Source organism: Rutilus rutilus (assembly GCF_951802725.1).
Source record: "Rutilus rutilus genome assembly, chromosome: 4".
Taxonomy (NCBI): Eukaryota; Metazoa; Chordata; class Actinopteri; order Cypriniformes; family Leuciscidae; genus Rutilus; species Rutilus rutilus.
In genome coordinates, this window is record NC_140212.1 from 47,627,832 (window position 1) to 47,643,118 (window position 15,287).

General features: G+C 37.6%; 1 protein-coding gene across 1 annotated transcript in view; it reads left to right on the top strand.

Moving 5' to 3' along the window:
- The window catches only part of LOC311289534 (NACHT, LRR and PYD domains-containing protein 3-like), a 58,146-nt gene that overhangs the window by 40,325 nt on the left and 2,534 nt on the right, over positions 1–15,287 (top strand). The window contains exons 5-10 of the mRNA XM_084407611.1: positions 90–1,929; positions 2,336–2,509; positions 2,615–2,788; positions 2,876–3,049; positions 3,148–3,321; positions 11,815–11,988. Coding sequence (XP_084263737.1) covers positions 90–1,929; positions 2,336–2,509; positions 2,615–2,788; positions 2,876–3,049; positions 3,148–3,321; positions 11,815–11,988 — 2,710 coding nt within the window. The remainder of the gene's footprint in view (positions 1–89; positions 1,930–2,335; positions 2,510–2,614; positions 2,789–2,875; positions 3,050–3,147; positions 3,322–11,814; positions 11,989–15,287) is intronic.

The window sequence follows — 15,287 nt, forward strand, 5'->3', positions numbered from 1 at the left end:
TTAAGGCATGATTACAATGACATGCGAAACATGGTGAAAATTCAGCCTCACATTCTGTTTGGTTTCTTTTTGTTGTCTTTTTCTCAAAGTCTCCACTGCAGAGGACAATAAAGCTGCTCTTCATCAATACAGAGACATCAGCTTCAGACTGAAAAACAAATTAAAAAAGGATTACACACGGATATTGGTTGGTAATTCTCTGACCGGCCATAACCAGTACCTGAATAATATCTACACTGATCTATATGTGGTGGAAAATGAGACCGGAGGAATAGTGAGCGAGCACGAGGTGAGACAGATTGAATCAAGTCACAATCGATCTGCTGCCACTGACAAAACAATACAGTGCAATGACATATTCAAAGTCCAGAATGATATGGGTCAACAAAACAGAACAGTGCTGACGATGGGAATCGCAGGGGTGGGAAAAACTATCTCTGTCAATAAATTCATCCTTGACTGGGCTGAAGAAAAAAAAAATCAGGATATAGTATTCATTTTTCCACTCCCATTCCGTAGACTAAACTTGATTAAAGAAGAGTACAGTCTCATGGAACTGCTTAACAATGACTTCTTTAGTGGTTGTAAAAAACTGCCCTCTCTTCCTGAAGATGATGGTAAGGTCATGTTCATCTTTGACGGGCTGGATGAATGTCGCTTCTCCTTGAGATTCAATAAAAGTGATGGATTTACAGATGTTCATCAAAAAACAACAGCGAGTAAGATAGTTACAAACCTAATTGAGAGACACCTGGTTCCCTCTGCTCTCATCTGGATCACATCCAGACCAGCAGCAGCCAGTCTGATACCCCGTGACTACATTGATCAAGTGACAGAGGTGCGAGGATTTAACGATGAGCAGAAAGAGAAGTACTTCCTCAAAAACAGTCCTCAGGTTGCTGGAAACATCATCCGTCACATCAAGAAATCCAGGAGTCTGTACATCATGTGCCACATCCCCGTCTTCTGCTGGATCTCTATAATTGTTCTTAAGCCTCTACTGGATCAAGAGAGCAATGACAAAACTCCCACAACTCTCACAGGGATGTACACAAGCTTCGTACTTTCTCAGATGCAGCAGATGAAAAAGAAGTACAGTGAAGATCCTGCATCTGATCCAGGTCCTGAGATCCTGAATCATGAAGAAAATGAAAGGTCTTTTGATCAGATTATTTTAAAGCTTGGGAAACTGGCCTTCCAACAGTTGGAGAAAGGAAATCTGATATTCTACAAAGAAGAGCTTGAGAAGTGTGGACTAGATGTCCGTGAAGGGTCGTGGTACTCTGGGTTATGCACTCAGATCTTTCAGGAGGAAAAGTCTGTTTCAACAAGAAGTGTTTACAGCTTCGTACATCTCAGTGTACAGGAATTTCTTGCTGCTCTTTATGTGTTTTTGATTAACAAAAAAAAGAAAGCAAACCCATTTGTTCAATGGTGGAAAGAAATGACACAGAAATTCTCCAAAAAGCCACTGTTTAAACTTCATAAGGCTGCAGTCAAGAAGGCTTTAGAAAGCAAGAACGGACACCTGGACCTTTTCCTCCGGTTCCTCCTGGGTCTCTCACTGGAGTCCAATCAGAGTGACCTGAAGGACCTACTGCCAGGACTGGAACTCATAACAGAGAGCGTTAAAGACACTGTTGCCTATATCAAACAGAAAATAGAGAAGGAGGAATCAGTAGAAAGGACCATCAATCTCTTCTTCTGTCTCAGTGAACTGAAAGATGACTTTGTGGAGGAAATCCTGGAGAATCTGAGCTCAGGAAATCTCTCAGCACAGGATCTCTCCTCTGCTCAATGGTCTGGTCTGGTGTTTGTGCTTCTCATGTCAGAAAAGACTCAAGAGATGTTTGAACTGCAGAAATACAGAAGATCTGATGAAGCAGTGATGAGACTGCTGCCAGTGATCAAAAACACCAGAAGAGCACTGTAAGAGTCTACTGTATTCATTTATATACACTGTTAGTAATCTTTATTGGATCTTTATTTCACACTGGTGACTTGTTGGCCAAGACTGTTTAAAAATTAATAAATATTCTTTATTGTATCATAAATTAACTTTTACCCTGCCAGTGTTTTTTTATTATTTATTATTATTATTCAGGAAAATTTCATCTATGGTTGGGAAGCCTTGTGTAATGAATTAAGGAAGATCTGCAAAATGGCAGGGAATGAGTTAAGGAAAATGAAAATACTGGTTTGAAGTTTAACAAGATAATTTTTTTTTAGCTTTGCTTACATAACTACAGTCAAAGGTTCTTCTAAGCTATGCTCCAGATTATAAACCCTACCCCAGTAAGTATAAATATTGCTGTTTGTTTTGTTCTCTACACAGGCTACATAGCTGTAATCTCACTTCGCAGTGTTGTGAGAGTTTGTCTTCAGTTTTAAAATCCTCAAACTCTTTCCTGAGAGAGCTGGACCTGAGTAAAAATAACTTGCAGGATTCAGGAGTGAAATTACTTTCTGATGGACTGAAGAGCTCAGACTGTCAGCTGGAGACACTGAGGTATGCGTTCAAATACTTTACTTGTTTATCTTGCATTAAATTAATTAATAAAAATCACTCTAAAATTTATTTTGTTTGCTATTACTATGTGTATTTCTTGTTCAGAATTTTCCAATGTAACCTCACTGCTCAGTCCTGTGAGAGTTTGTCTTCAGCACTACAATCCTCAATCTCTGTCCTGAGAGAGCTGGACCTGAATAACAATGACCTGCAGGATTCAGGAGTGAAATTACTTTCTGATGGACTGAGGAGTCCAAACTGTCAGCTGCAGATACTGAGGTTTGGTTTTTAAAAACTGTAATTAATTAATAAAAAAAAAGTTAATATTTCTTCTATAAACAATTATTTTTTGTATTTCTTTATCAGATTTTCCAAATGTAATCTCACTGACCAGTGTTGTGAGAGTTTGTCTTCAGCTCTTCAATCCTCAAACACCGCACTGAGAGAGCTGGACCTGAGTAACAATGACCTGCATGATTCAGGAGTCAAGCTGCTCTCTGATGGACTGAATAGTCCAAACTGTCAGCTGGAGACATTGGGGTTTGAGTTCAAATACTTTTTTTTTTCAGTAAATGAATTAATACAAATCAAACTAAAATGTATTTTGTATGTAAGTACTGTATGTATTTCTTGTTCAGAATGTCTACATGTAATCTCACTGCTCAGTGCTGTGTGAGTTTGTCTTCACATCTACAATCCTCAGTCTCTGCCCTGAAAGAGCTGGACCTGAGTAACAATGACCTGCAGGATTCTGGAGTGAAGCTTCTTTCTGATGGACTGAAGAGTCCAAACTGTCAGCTGGAGATATTGAGGTAAATGATTTTAAAATTATTAAATACTATCACGATAAATTATTTTTGTCACAAAATGTGGCATCTGCTCTTAATGAAATACCAGAACAAGAGACATTTGCAGGAATGTGGTTTTTTTTCTCCATCTTTATGCTGAAATAAGGCCAACTCACTGAAATAAGGCCATAAACCAATACTGAATATTAATAGGGAAATATTAGGGAAAAATATATGAATTATCATGTTACTTCTTTTCATACTTTATGAAGTGAATTTGGAGTAAAAACGTGATGTTTGGTGTGTTTTGCTTTTTTAAAATGCACATCGTAAGTGACTAAAATTCAGTGCGTGCAGAGACCATTTACTCCATGAAACATTATTGTTTAATACATTATAAACATCTACATGTCTATGTTTCATATTGCAACATGTTTCAGTCATTTTCACACATTTTAGTCTGGTAATAGTTCAACTAGTACAATGTGGAACAATAACATGTTAACAAATGTAAGTGAGGATAAATGTCTTACCTACGCTGGATCAATCACATTCTGTTTCTTAGGTAAATCCAAGGTAAGCTCGCAGCATGTCTTACAAAACCTGATGATGGAGTTAACGGGGGCGTTTACAGGTTAGCGTTTACATGTGGACAATTAGCATGTGAATCGCGTGTGCAGCAAGTGGGTGTAGTCACATTATGGACAAATGAAGTTCAAAACGTAGGTTTGGGAGGAGCCTAAACATTCAGTCCTGTCAATCATCATTACGAGCATACTATATAAGCAGCAGACACCACGTCATCCCATTGACAAATTCTTCCGGCAGATGACCCCGCCCTGCCTTTTGAACCATGTCCCAACCTACCCGATGAGCTCCAGCAGCATTTTACTTCAAACGAAGAGTGTTCTGCAGAATACTCTTCCTTTGCCAAGCCAACACCAGGATCCTCGGCTCCCCTTCCACATATAAACAAGGGAAATCGAGCCATAGTCCTCGGCGTCCTCCTGCCAATTCGTTCAGGCGCCGCCATAAAAACACGGTTCACCTGCCTCCTCTTCCTAACCCATGCTTCGGAAATGTACTTTGTAGGTTAAGCTCAGCCACTTCCGTTTAGTCAAGTGGCTGCAGCACGCTCTCGTCGCTGCAAACATCAATTTCCCCACAATCATGAACAAAAATCCAGCTCTACTCATATTCTCGAGTTGTAAACTGGCGAATTTATCCATCTCTCCTCTCCTCACGCTCCCAGTCACCATTCCAAGCGATTTTCAAGGCGATTTCATAATGATTTCATGCCTAAGTGGTACTTAAACGTATAATTATATTAACCTGGGCCGCTCGCTGTGTTCTGTCTTACGGGTTGTATTTCCACAGCACAAAGGTAATTAAGATCTACGTTTTCATGAATGATCTCCCGGTCAACTGGCATTTGTAATGGGTAACGTTAGTCAAACTGCACTTTCATTCCATGGACTTCCATTCAAACGCATACAAGCTTATGTGAAAAGTTTGACATTTGACCTGTGAATTCGCATCACATGACGTGTGACCAATAGAAGATCGATACGTCATGGCATGACCCTTCGGCTTGCAGTAAAGTTGAGTATATTGTATATTTTCTACATTTTGAGTGTATTACCGTTTTTGTGTTGTTGAATTCATGTTTATAAAAAAAAAAGACTCTTCAGAGAGTGACGTCATAAATCTTGCACGCTCAAAGTTTAGTGACCATGGTTAAAGTGTAGCATCATAGCCTACTGTTTACACTTGCCTATGTAAGATGTTTTCTTCTTACAAAAAACTGTGTAGTTTGAACTCTAATTCAAACTAATATGTTTGTTCTATTCTGCTAGTTATCCCTCTGGGGTCTAAGGTGTTTGGGGTCCTTGAGATGTTTTGACATGCCCTGACATTTGTGTTTTTTTCAGTTGCTTATAAACATATTAATGGCAAAGGTGTCATTACACTCTATTCAGCACAAACAGGGCTACCATAATATGTGAGCAATATGTATGTACATGTTTGTATTTTTTAGAGAATAATGTTTATGCATGGTTATTGAAAAAAACAAACAAAAAAAAGTTTCTGAAATAAGACTTCAAAACACATACTATATATGTGTCCACAAGACTTTTGACTAATGGATGTTGTCGCCTAGAGTTTTTGCTTCAAAGTGATCTGAAAATCATCCTGCCTAATCATTCACATAAACAAATACATTGATTTAAATTTTGTAAGACACTTTTGTTTAGAAAGGCAATATGCGTGAATGATCATGAATAATGCTGTGATTCACACCTGAGAAAACAATGACCCACATAATGAGCTGCATAATGAGCCTTTATGATATATTAATATAGGGCATATAAATGTTAATTTGCAGTTTAACCTATTAAGGCGAGACACTACAGGTGAATAGGGTAAATTTTTTAACTAGCAGATATCACCATGAAACTTTCAAACTTTTTAAACGTTAAAAATTATTTTTTCATTGTGTTCACATATTAGATGGGAAAAAAATTACAGAGGGATTTATGGATATCTACTTTTGTTATCCTGTAAATCAGAATATACTGTCAATAGCCTTAAAAAATTATTTTCGCCATGTTTTTTGGAATAAAATGTTATATAAATCAGGCTAGGAATAATATATTTACAAATCCCTCTGTAAATGTCTTCATAATATAACTAGGTACAAGTCTGGAAAGTTTGGTGTATATAAGTGCTACTGAAGTGGAGATTTCGTCCTTGGAGTATGAGAGAAAAGTCATTTTGAGAAAACGGGCTTTAAAGATTTTTCATCAGCCAATGAGATTGCGCATTCAGCCCTTTTACTTTCACGATTGGTTGCTGATAGAAAGGAAATGACCATATTTGGATCCAACAGGATTGTACACAAGAGAGAGAGCTTCCTAACGGTGCTTCTGATGACAGGCTGACGGCAGAGATCGCGGAGCAGCGGGAGGATTAAGAACGCGAACTTTTGTTGAATTTATGAGAAATCTACAGACGCAAACAGACAAAGTGTAATAAAATAAAGACCTAAATGTGTATTTCGGACTTTTTTTCAACACAAGTCTGAAAGAAGACATGTTATTGAAGACAAATATCCCCAAATCTCAAAATTGACCAGTAAAAAACAACGATGTTTTTGCCTGCCGTGTCTCGCCTTAAGCTGCAACCCCACTTTTGAAAAATCCCCAGAAATGACATACCCAAACTGAAACACATACAGTTCATGAACCCTTTGTACTAAAAGCACAAGTATGATCTCATTTGAAAGCTGACACCTGGCAGTTTATTGTAAATGTAGAATTAATTATTGTCATAATGAAAATTTTTTTTATAAATAGCTTCAAAGTTTTGTAAAGTTATTATAAATTATTTTTTATGAAACATCCTCATGAAAATAAAATTGAAGTTGGCACTGTAGCAATCTAGAAATGCACTACAGCTAAAGCCACATGTCTAAACATTTTATGTTTAAAATCTGAAGATAATAAGTCCAAAACTCTGGATTTAGTTAAATGTTTTTCAAGACCATGTCAAATGACTTTATTTTTAACGTCCTGGAATGTCACATGATCATGGCTCTTCTTCATGTTCCATATATGGACTATTATTGTGCATATAGCGCCCTCAGGCTGTTGGTATGAATTAAAAACACAGTATCAGAGTATCCAAGCGCTCATAATGATTACATCGACGCATTTGGGTATAAATTCAATAAATATTATTCCTGTCTATAGAAATCTGATGTAAACCTATAAGTATATATCAATATTTCTCCAAATCTGCACATTTTTGAGCTAAAAGCCCTGAAGGACGTTGTTTTGTGTATCGCTGTCATGACGACAGCACGGGAGTTTTTTTATGAATGAAAGCGGCTGACACGCATAATTCATATTAAAGGTATCGACTCATTTTTTCATTTCATAACTCCTGACACAAATTAAGAAATAACTGTCGCTATAAGTTTCTCAGAATACAATAGTGGTCAAATACTGAAACTTGAGTCTTATATCTTTTTAATGATGTATAGTTTGTCAAGGTATAACATTAAATCTGATAGTAACTTTGAACTATATATTTAAAAAAAAACGCTTCAGTGCGCCCGCGCACTGGCAACGGTTAACAGGTTAATACATTGCTTATACAAATACATTTTATTTCAACATATTTCAGTCGATTTTTTCCTCATCTCAGTATAGCAATAGACCAATTTTCAGTTGGTAAACATGGTGACGTTTTTTTGTGGGCGGAACTTAGGTGGTGGCAGAATGATCCCTCTGGCCGCTTTACTAACGTTAGTTTGCAAGTTTTGTTAGCTTGTTTTTTAATAATGATTGGAGAACTTTTTTTTTTAACAGATACGCTCAGTCAATGGATGGACGATCTGGATTAAATGGATTAACGTTAACGCTACCTCCGGTTGAGTGGCCTGACTTCTACACCTACCTGATAGAGAAACTAAAGAGCGTAAAGAGAAACTGAGGGCATATAAATCTTTAGATTCCTATAACTGTACTAAATGGTCACGTTACGTACAAGACTTGTGTGGTAGCCTATGATCTGCAGTTCTGCCAAGCCAGCGCCACGGCCAGACACAAAGACGACAATTTAAAGAGTGACATTACGGTGCAATTTTAACGATGTGAATATTTTCTAGAAATAAAAATTCCTGATACAGCATATTCATTTTTTAACTATGTATCTGATTACCCTTTATTACCAGGTTCTTCAAAAAGTAACTGTTATAGTCACAATCAATCAAAACAATGTATAAAATCATAGATGATTCACAAATAATCACAATCATTTAGAAAACATTATGCGATAAAATTTCAAATTGGAGCCTGTACTCTGTCGATTCTTGCACCCAACAACACAACAAGATGACATTTAATAACAATAATAATAATTTAAGCTCCTTATTATGTAGCCGAATCTGTGCTGGTTTGTATTGGCCGCCTCCAGTTTTCCGTTCGTTTTGCCACCAGCTAACGCTGTGACGTAACTGTGACGTAGGCTTGAAATTGGTCTATAGGCTATAGTTTGGGAAAAGCTAAACTAGTATATGTGTTCATTAGAACAAAGCCCTGAAGTATCCTCAGCTGGATCCGTTGCTCCTCGAAATGAAACCGATCCAGCACTTCTGAGGTAAATTTTTTCAGGATTATATCGCTATTATTAATCCTCACAGCGACGACGTAAAGTACATGAATCTGATTAAACTTTATATTTTATCGAGTTGATCTGGGCATTGACATGTTTGCATGGATAGCCTCAGATCATTTGCGTTTGAATAGCGCGCGCTCTCTGTGGGCGTGTTCACATTAGCGGATAATGATTTGCCATGAGAACGACTGACATCTCTCTCTTTTCTTACAGATTACATAAACAGAGAATATTTGTTTTTGTTTTGAATTAGATAATTTAATAGCAGACACTTAAATGTTCATAAAGATATATTGCCTGTGTGACTAGTATTCGCTGAGTTTTGGTTAAGTTTAGAGACGTGCTCCAGAAAAAAAATTCACTGAGACGGAGAGGCAGAAAGCATACCCTGTTTATTATCTTCATTTTACAAAAGCACAATGTTTTGTTTCGATTGTAAGTGTACACATAAAAAAGAAAATATAATTTTTACAGTTTATTTTTTCATATTTCTTAAGTCTGTATGACCATAAACAACGGAGTATTTTAAGTCTATTTTGCTGCTATGTGAAAAAAATCCAGTAAAACACGCTGGCGTGGCGTGTTTGTCGACCCCAGAGGGTTAAGATCTTCCCAACTATATAAATAACACAAAACTATCTGTTGAGTGATGCTTTTACAAATCACATTTTTCAAGTTAAGTGGAAATTTTTCATGCCATGAAAAAAGAGCATTCCTAATATGTCAGCAAATTTAAAAGCTGTTGTTAAGAATGGGTCATATTCCTTATATTTACTGAAAAAGCAAGTTTCTAAGCCTTAAATGACACCCCCTTTATGGCTTGTCAAACAGATGGACATGATTTATTTTAGATAAAGATGGTGCACTCATATTACTTATGAATGGTAGAAATTGTCACTGCCAAGCTCCGGTTGCTATACAAACAGATAGTGTACTGAGATGCACAAACTGCACATGCGCATTGACTCGTCGTATCCGGCCCAAATTATAAGCCTTTTTAATGCTATTTGAACATAAAAACAATATTTATGGTATAGTTCAAGTCAGATTTATCGCTGTTATTTAAATATGCTTGGGTCAAGCAGTTTTTTTTGTAGATTTCTGGATTTCCTTATTCAAATAGATAGGACTTCATCTTGGATGCCCGAAATAACTGCCTAGCGACGTTGCAAATACGGCCGCCAAGTCAACAGAATTTCCTTGACTGAGTCTCGCTCCTACCCATTGGTGATTGGTACCCAACTGGTACCCATTGATACCCAACTGCTCTGACTCCTCCTTTGCATACCTCTTGTTTCCTCCAATGACTTTCCTTTCAGTAGTGATGAACCTAGCGTGAGGCTTCCTCCGCAAAAGGTTCCTGCCTCTGCTCTCCTCTTCACTAGTCACTGGTCTTACATCAGCTTTCAGACAATTTTATTCCCCACTGCCGCAGCAGTGATTTCAGCCACCGCTCTCAAACCAGCTTCAGAGTAAACTTTGTTTCTCACTGCCGGAGCAGTGATGTTGGCATCTGGTCTCACACCAGCTTTCAGAGTACATTTCTTTCACTACTGCAGTAGTGATGTCGGCCACCGCTCTCACACCAGCTTTCAGAGTAAACTTCTTTTCTCACTGCCGCAGCAGTGATTTCGGCCACCACTCTCACGCCAGCTTTCAGAGTACATCTCTCTCATTACCACAGTAGTGTTGTCGGCCACTTGTCTCACACCAACTTTCAGAGTTCATCTCTCTCACTACCGCAGTAGTGATGTTGGCCACTGGTGTCACACCAGCTTTCGGACAATTTTTCTGATTTTGCACCAACTCTCAAACAAAATGAAATTTCTAAAACATGCTGGCTGGCAGCAGGCCAAATTAGTCGCCAGACCACCGGGAATTCTCACGGTGCTCCAGATGGCCAGTCCGGGCCTGTAGCACATTATAAACATCTATGTTTCAGCAGATATTCACAAACACAGTATTTCACAGTAAACACTGGTCTAAACATTCTAGCATTCATTGTGTTACAAGTTAATATCATTCTGTCTTTTATACATAAAGCATCAAATATTCACGTGTCGAACAACATTTATATGTATTTAGACATGAAAGATTGCCTACCTGCCTAAATATCTCATATTTCAACATTTTTCACTCATTTCACACATTGTATTCTGGTAATATAGTTTAGTAAAAGTCTACCAAGTAAAATGTATATACATTTATGTTAGCTAAGAATAACACATTAACTAATGTAAATAAGAATAAAAGACTCACTTGCAGAAATGATATCAGTCAGTCAGTCATATTTATTTATAGAGCACATTTAAAAACAACAGCTGTTGGCCAACATATCTTCCGCTGGATCAAGCCACGCGTAGCATCGCATTCTTCTTCTACTTCTTCTGAGGTAAATCAAGGCTTATTCCACACAGCACGTCTTCTTTCAATCTTGATAAAAAAAACAGATGAATGATTTTTATTTAATTGTTTCTTTGTTTGAGGTGATGTGGGCTCATATGGACAGTGTCTGTATGAATAGTCCACGCTGCTTGTGGGTGTGGCCACATTACAGATAATGAGCAGAGATGTGATAAACCGTGATAAACCGTACCTCTCATGGTTTCATACAGATAACATAAATGTAACCAGTGGGCCTAGTAGCTTTGTGGAGTTAGACATGGGACAGCAGGCAGCAGTTTTACTGGATATTTTATTTCCTGAAATAACACACAAACAACCTCTGCCCTTAGGGCCCTATTTTAACAATCTAAGCGCATGGTCTAAAGCGCATGGCACAAGTTCAGTTTGGGGAGAAGAAGAGGAGCATGAAACAAACTGGGCAAAGAATAATCACATTAAACAAGAAAATACAGCAAGGAAAACATACCTGATGTAACATTAAAATAAGCAGCCTCTGTTCCTGCACCCTTGTTGTCTTTATAAAATAATAATGATGTGCTCCAAGAGTTCACTGAACTGAGACATGTTGTGCTGAGAGAAGTGATGAGCACGAGTAGCTGATACTGAGCATGTGCGTATTACCGAACTCACAGGTACAGTAGTTCTCGGATCACCAGTGCAGAACCGAGAACTGTTTCTTTCGGACACATTCGACATACTGAGAACCGATGAGCTGATGAACTAGCATGCGTGCAATTTATTCAGAGGGACAAAATGCATTCTTTAGTATTGTGTTGAATAAGGGTGTCACGATTTTGATTTTTAATCGAAATACTGTGACTGAATCTACAGAAAATAACAGTTGCAAATAGAACACAGATCAGTGTGTGATAGTGACTGATCTGATTGCCAAACTAATACCATGTGGACTGTTACTGTATGTCTTTGTAGGTTGTCTGGCTGTATGGTGACAGAGGAAGGCTGTGGTTTTGTGTCTTCAGCTCTGAGTTCAAACCCCTCACACCTGAGAGAGCTGGATCTAAGCTACAATCACCCAGGAGATTCAGGGGTCAAGTTGCTCTCTGAAAAACTGGAGGATCCAAACTGCACACTGGACAAACTCAAGTAAGTCAAGCAGGAAGAGTTCTGATTAAAAGTCCCAAAACAGCATTACCATCTTCACATATTACAAACAAGGTTGACTTTATTTTTATTACAAAAGCTCTTGTTGAGACTTAAGGTTCAGCTCTATTTATAATGTTGAATGCTTTATTCTGATTGGTCGACAAATGTTATAAGATGTGTCATTATTTTCTAAATAGTTACAGCTAAAATAGTTTGTCGCTCCTCCTTTTATGCTTCCGCTCCTCTGTGAGAGGTACAAGACCTGTGTGTCGTGCAGGTGTCGCTCATTAGTAATAACGCCACCGGCCTCTCGCCGCTCTCATGGCTCTCGACGTCGCCCTGCTCGCCACATGATTGTTGACAGCTAGTTGGAATGACGGGATGATTGGAATGACGTGATGATTGGATAGATAATTTGAACGTGGTCCTCCCGAACTTTGTTAATAAACCATAATTTCATTTCAATATGGATAGTATCCGACGAAACAATAAATGATAAAATGAACAAACAGAGCCAAATCGTGGAAATTGTGAAGACTGCCCATTTTAATTTCAGTGTCAGGAAGATTTTGGCCATATTAGTACGGGATTAATATTATCTGGGGACCTTGTGTGATTTAGAAATAACCCCCCTCACATCTGAATTTCGTGTGGCGCATTTGCTCGGGATAAGCGAAGCCTGTGATTTTTCTAAAATGTATTGACTTATCTCTCAAATATGATGTCGAGGCTTTGCTTAACATTGAGAGTCTAGTTCTATGGTCCGGCTAGATGGATAAAAAAAGAAACAAATATAGTTTCTTGCCCTGTGTCATTTACATTTCACTAGGGCTGGGTATCGTTCAAAAAATTTCGATACCAATACCGATACCGGTACCTTGATTTCGATACCGGTTCCTGAACGATACTTTTTTCGATACCAATTTTATGAAATCCATTTTAACAAGATTACATAACACATTACCTCAGAAAAACTTTGGTTTTATTTTTTCAGTTTGACTCATGCTCCTTAGTCAGTGCACAAAGGAACAAAAAAAGCACAAAGGAACAAAATATTCCTTATACATATACAATAAGGTACAAAATATTTTTTTTATAAAGAGCTCATGCTCACCAAAGCTGAATTTATTTCATCAAAAATACAGTAAAACTTGTAATATTGTGGAATAGTATTACAATTTAAAATCTTATTTGAATATATTTCAAAATGTAATTTATTCCTGTGTTGTCAAAGCTGAAATATGAAAACAGTTTTTGGAAGGTCATTTTTGATCACTAATGCATGCTTACTGAAAAAAAAATTCTGACCAACACGTTTTTGAACGGCAGTGTACATTCAGTAGGTCATTATTGCAATATAAACACAGTCAGAGTGATCAACAAGGTATCTATTCATTTACCAGTCGAAGACGCAGCAACTTTCTGCTCTTATGTTTACTCCGTGCACTGTCAAGGGCTTTATCATATCTGTCGCGGTACCGTCTTTGCAGTCATTATTTTACTACAAATACTGCATCGCGCGCTGTTGGCATCGAGCCTAGAGAAATGTAGCCACACTTTTGATCGACTTTTCCACATCTTTAGGGTATTGTGAGTGTGTGTGCTTGCGTGTCATTGAGTATGTGCGCGAGTTTGTGTGTGTGTGTGCTCGCGTCCATAGGCTCGCGTCTCATGAGAATGTGCGTGGACAGTTTGTGTGCGCGCGCTCGTCTCATAAGAGTATGTGCGGAGACTTCCGCGCGTCTCGTGTGTGTAGAGTTTGCGTGTATGTGCGTGAGCGAATTTAGGCGTGTCGTTGTGCATTTCATATGTATTTGTTTGAGCACTGACGTTGACGAGTTAACCCCTTAGGTATCGAAATCTGGTACCGAAAAACAAGTCATTTTTCGATACTCGATAGTATCGAGGCAATTCGGTCGGTACCTAAAAAGTATCGAACTCGGTACCCAGCCCTACATTTCACCAGGTTAAAATCTAATAGCCAGTGTAGTAATGGACAGTAACGAAGTAATAATACTTTTAAACAATTTTTGGGAGAATCTGTACTGTACTTGTGTTTTTTTATTTCTGTCAACTTTCACTTTAACTCAACTACATTTCCTAAATAAAATGTATACTTTCACTCCGAATACATTGCTACATTTCCCCAAAGCATATTTGCAGAGCTGCAGAGTGGGGCACTTCAAAAATGGATTTAAAACTTAGACAACAAAACTGTATGTATACAATACACTACAGTACATGTTTTCATATATCATCATGCAGCTGACAGAAACATGAGCAGTTGGCTGAATTAGATTAATTAGAAATAGATAATGAATAATTTATTAGATGCACATTGAGAGATTCATTCATCATAGAGTGATTGACTGTTTTTGTTCTATTTCAGCAGCGAAAATAGTTTAAAACAAAGATCACAGCAGAACCATAGAGCATCTGATGTAACTGGCATAAAGTTGTCTTGATGTTGGATGTTCAACACAAATTTAGGGACCGTCTCTAAAGTTTTTTAACTTCAACAGCATTTGAAGAGAATGCCTTACAGTCATAAAAAAACAACTGTAAAGAGTTCATCTAGGTGTCAGGTATGATGCACACCTTTTAGATTTTTGATATTTAATTTGAAAAAAACTGTCAAATCACATGAAAATATGGGTTTTTAATAATGGGTTCATACAGAAAATATGCAAATTTAAAGGTACAATCTGTAAAAATGTTCGCCCCCAGAGGTCATATTTTCAAAATAATAACAAAGGCAAAGTTTGATGAGGCTATGAAGGAGAGTGGAATGATGGGAGATGTCGTTTTCACCATCCAGAGATGTATATAATTCACAAATCATATAAATTATATTGGATTATAAATTAGTTAGATAACAACTGTAAGTTTGATAACACTATTTTATGTAATTGAAATGAATTAGCTGCAAGGACTGTGAAATATATTGCTATGTAGCATGTTACTAATAAGTGATTACTTGTCAAATGATTTTGTGGGTTGCACGCAGTTTTACACGTTTAAAACAATCATACTAAAAATAAATTTGAACAAAGCCACTGTTACGGTGGTGGTGCTCAGAAATGCTCATGACTTGGAAGAACGTTTGAAGGAAGACTTTATTCATCAAAAAACAGTGGAACAAGGAAAACACAGAAGACACACAACCAAACATTGATGAGAACCGTCGAAGACTGAGGGAGATCATAGGGAATATATACATGGAAAACAAGGGGAGCTAACGAGACTGATTAAAAAGAGACAGCTGAACTAAATGAAGTAATGAGAATGGTGATTATGGA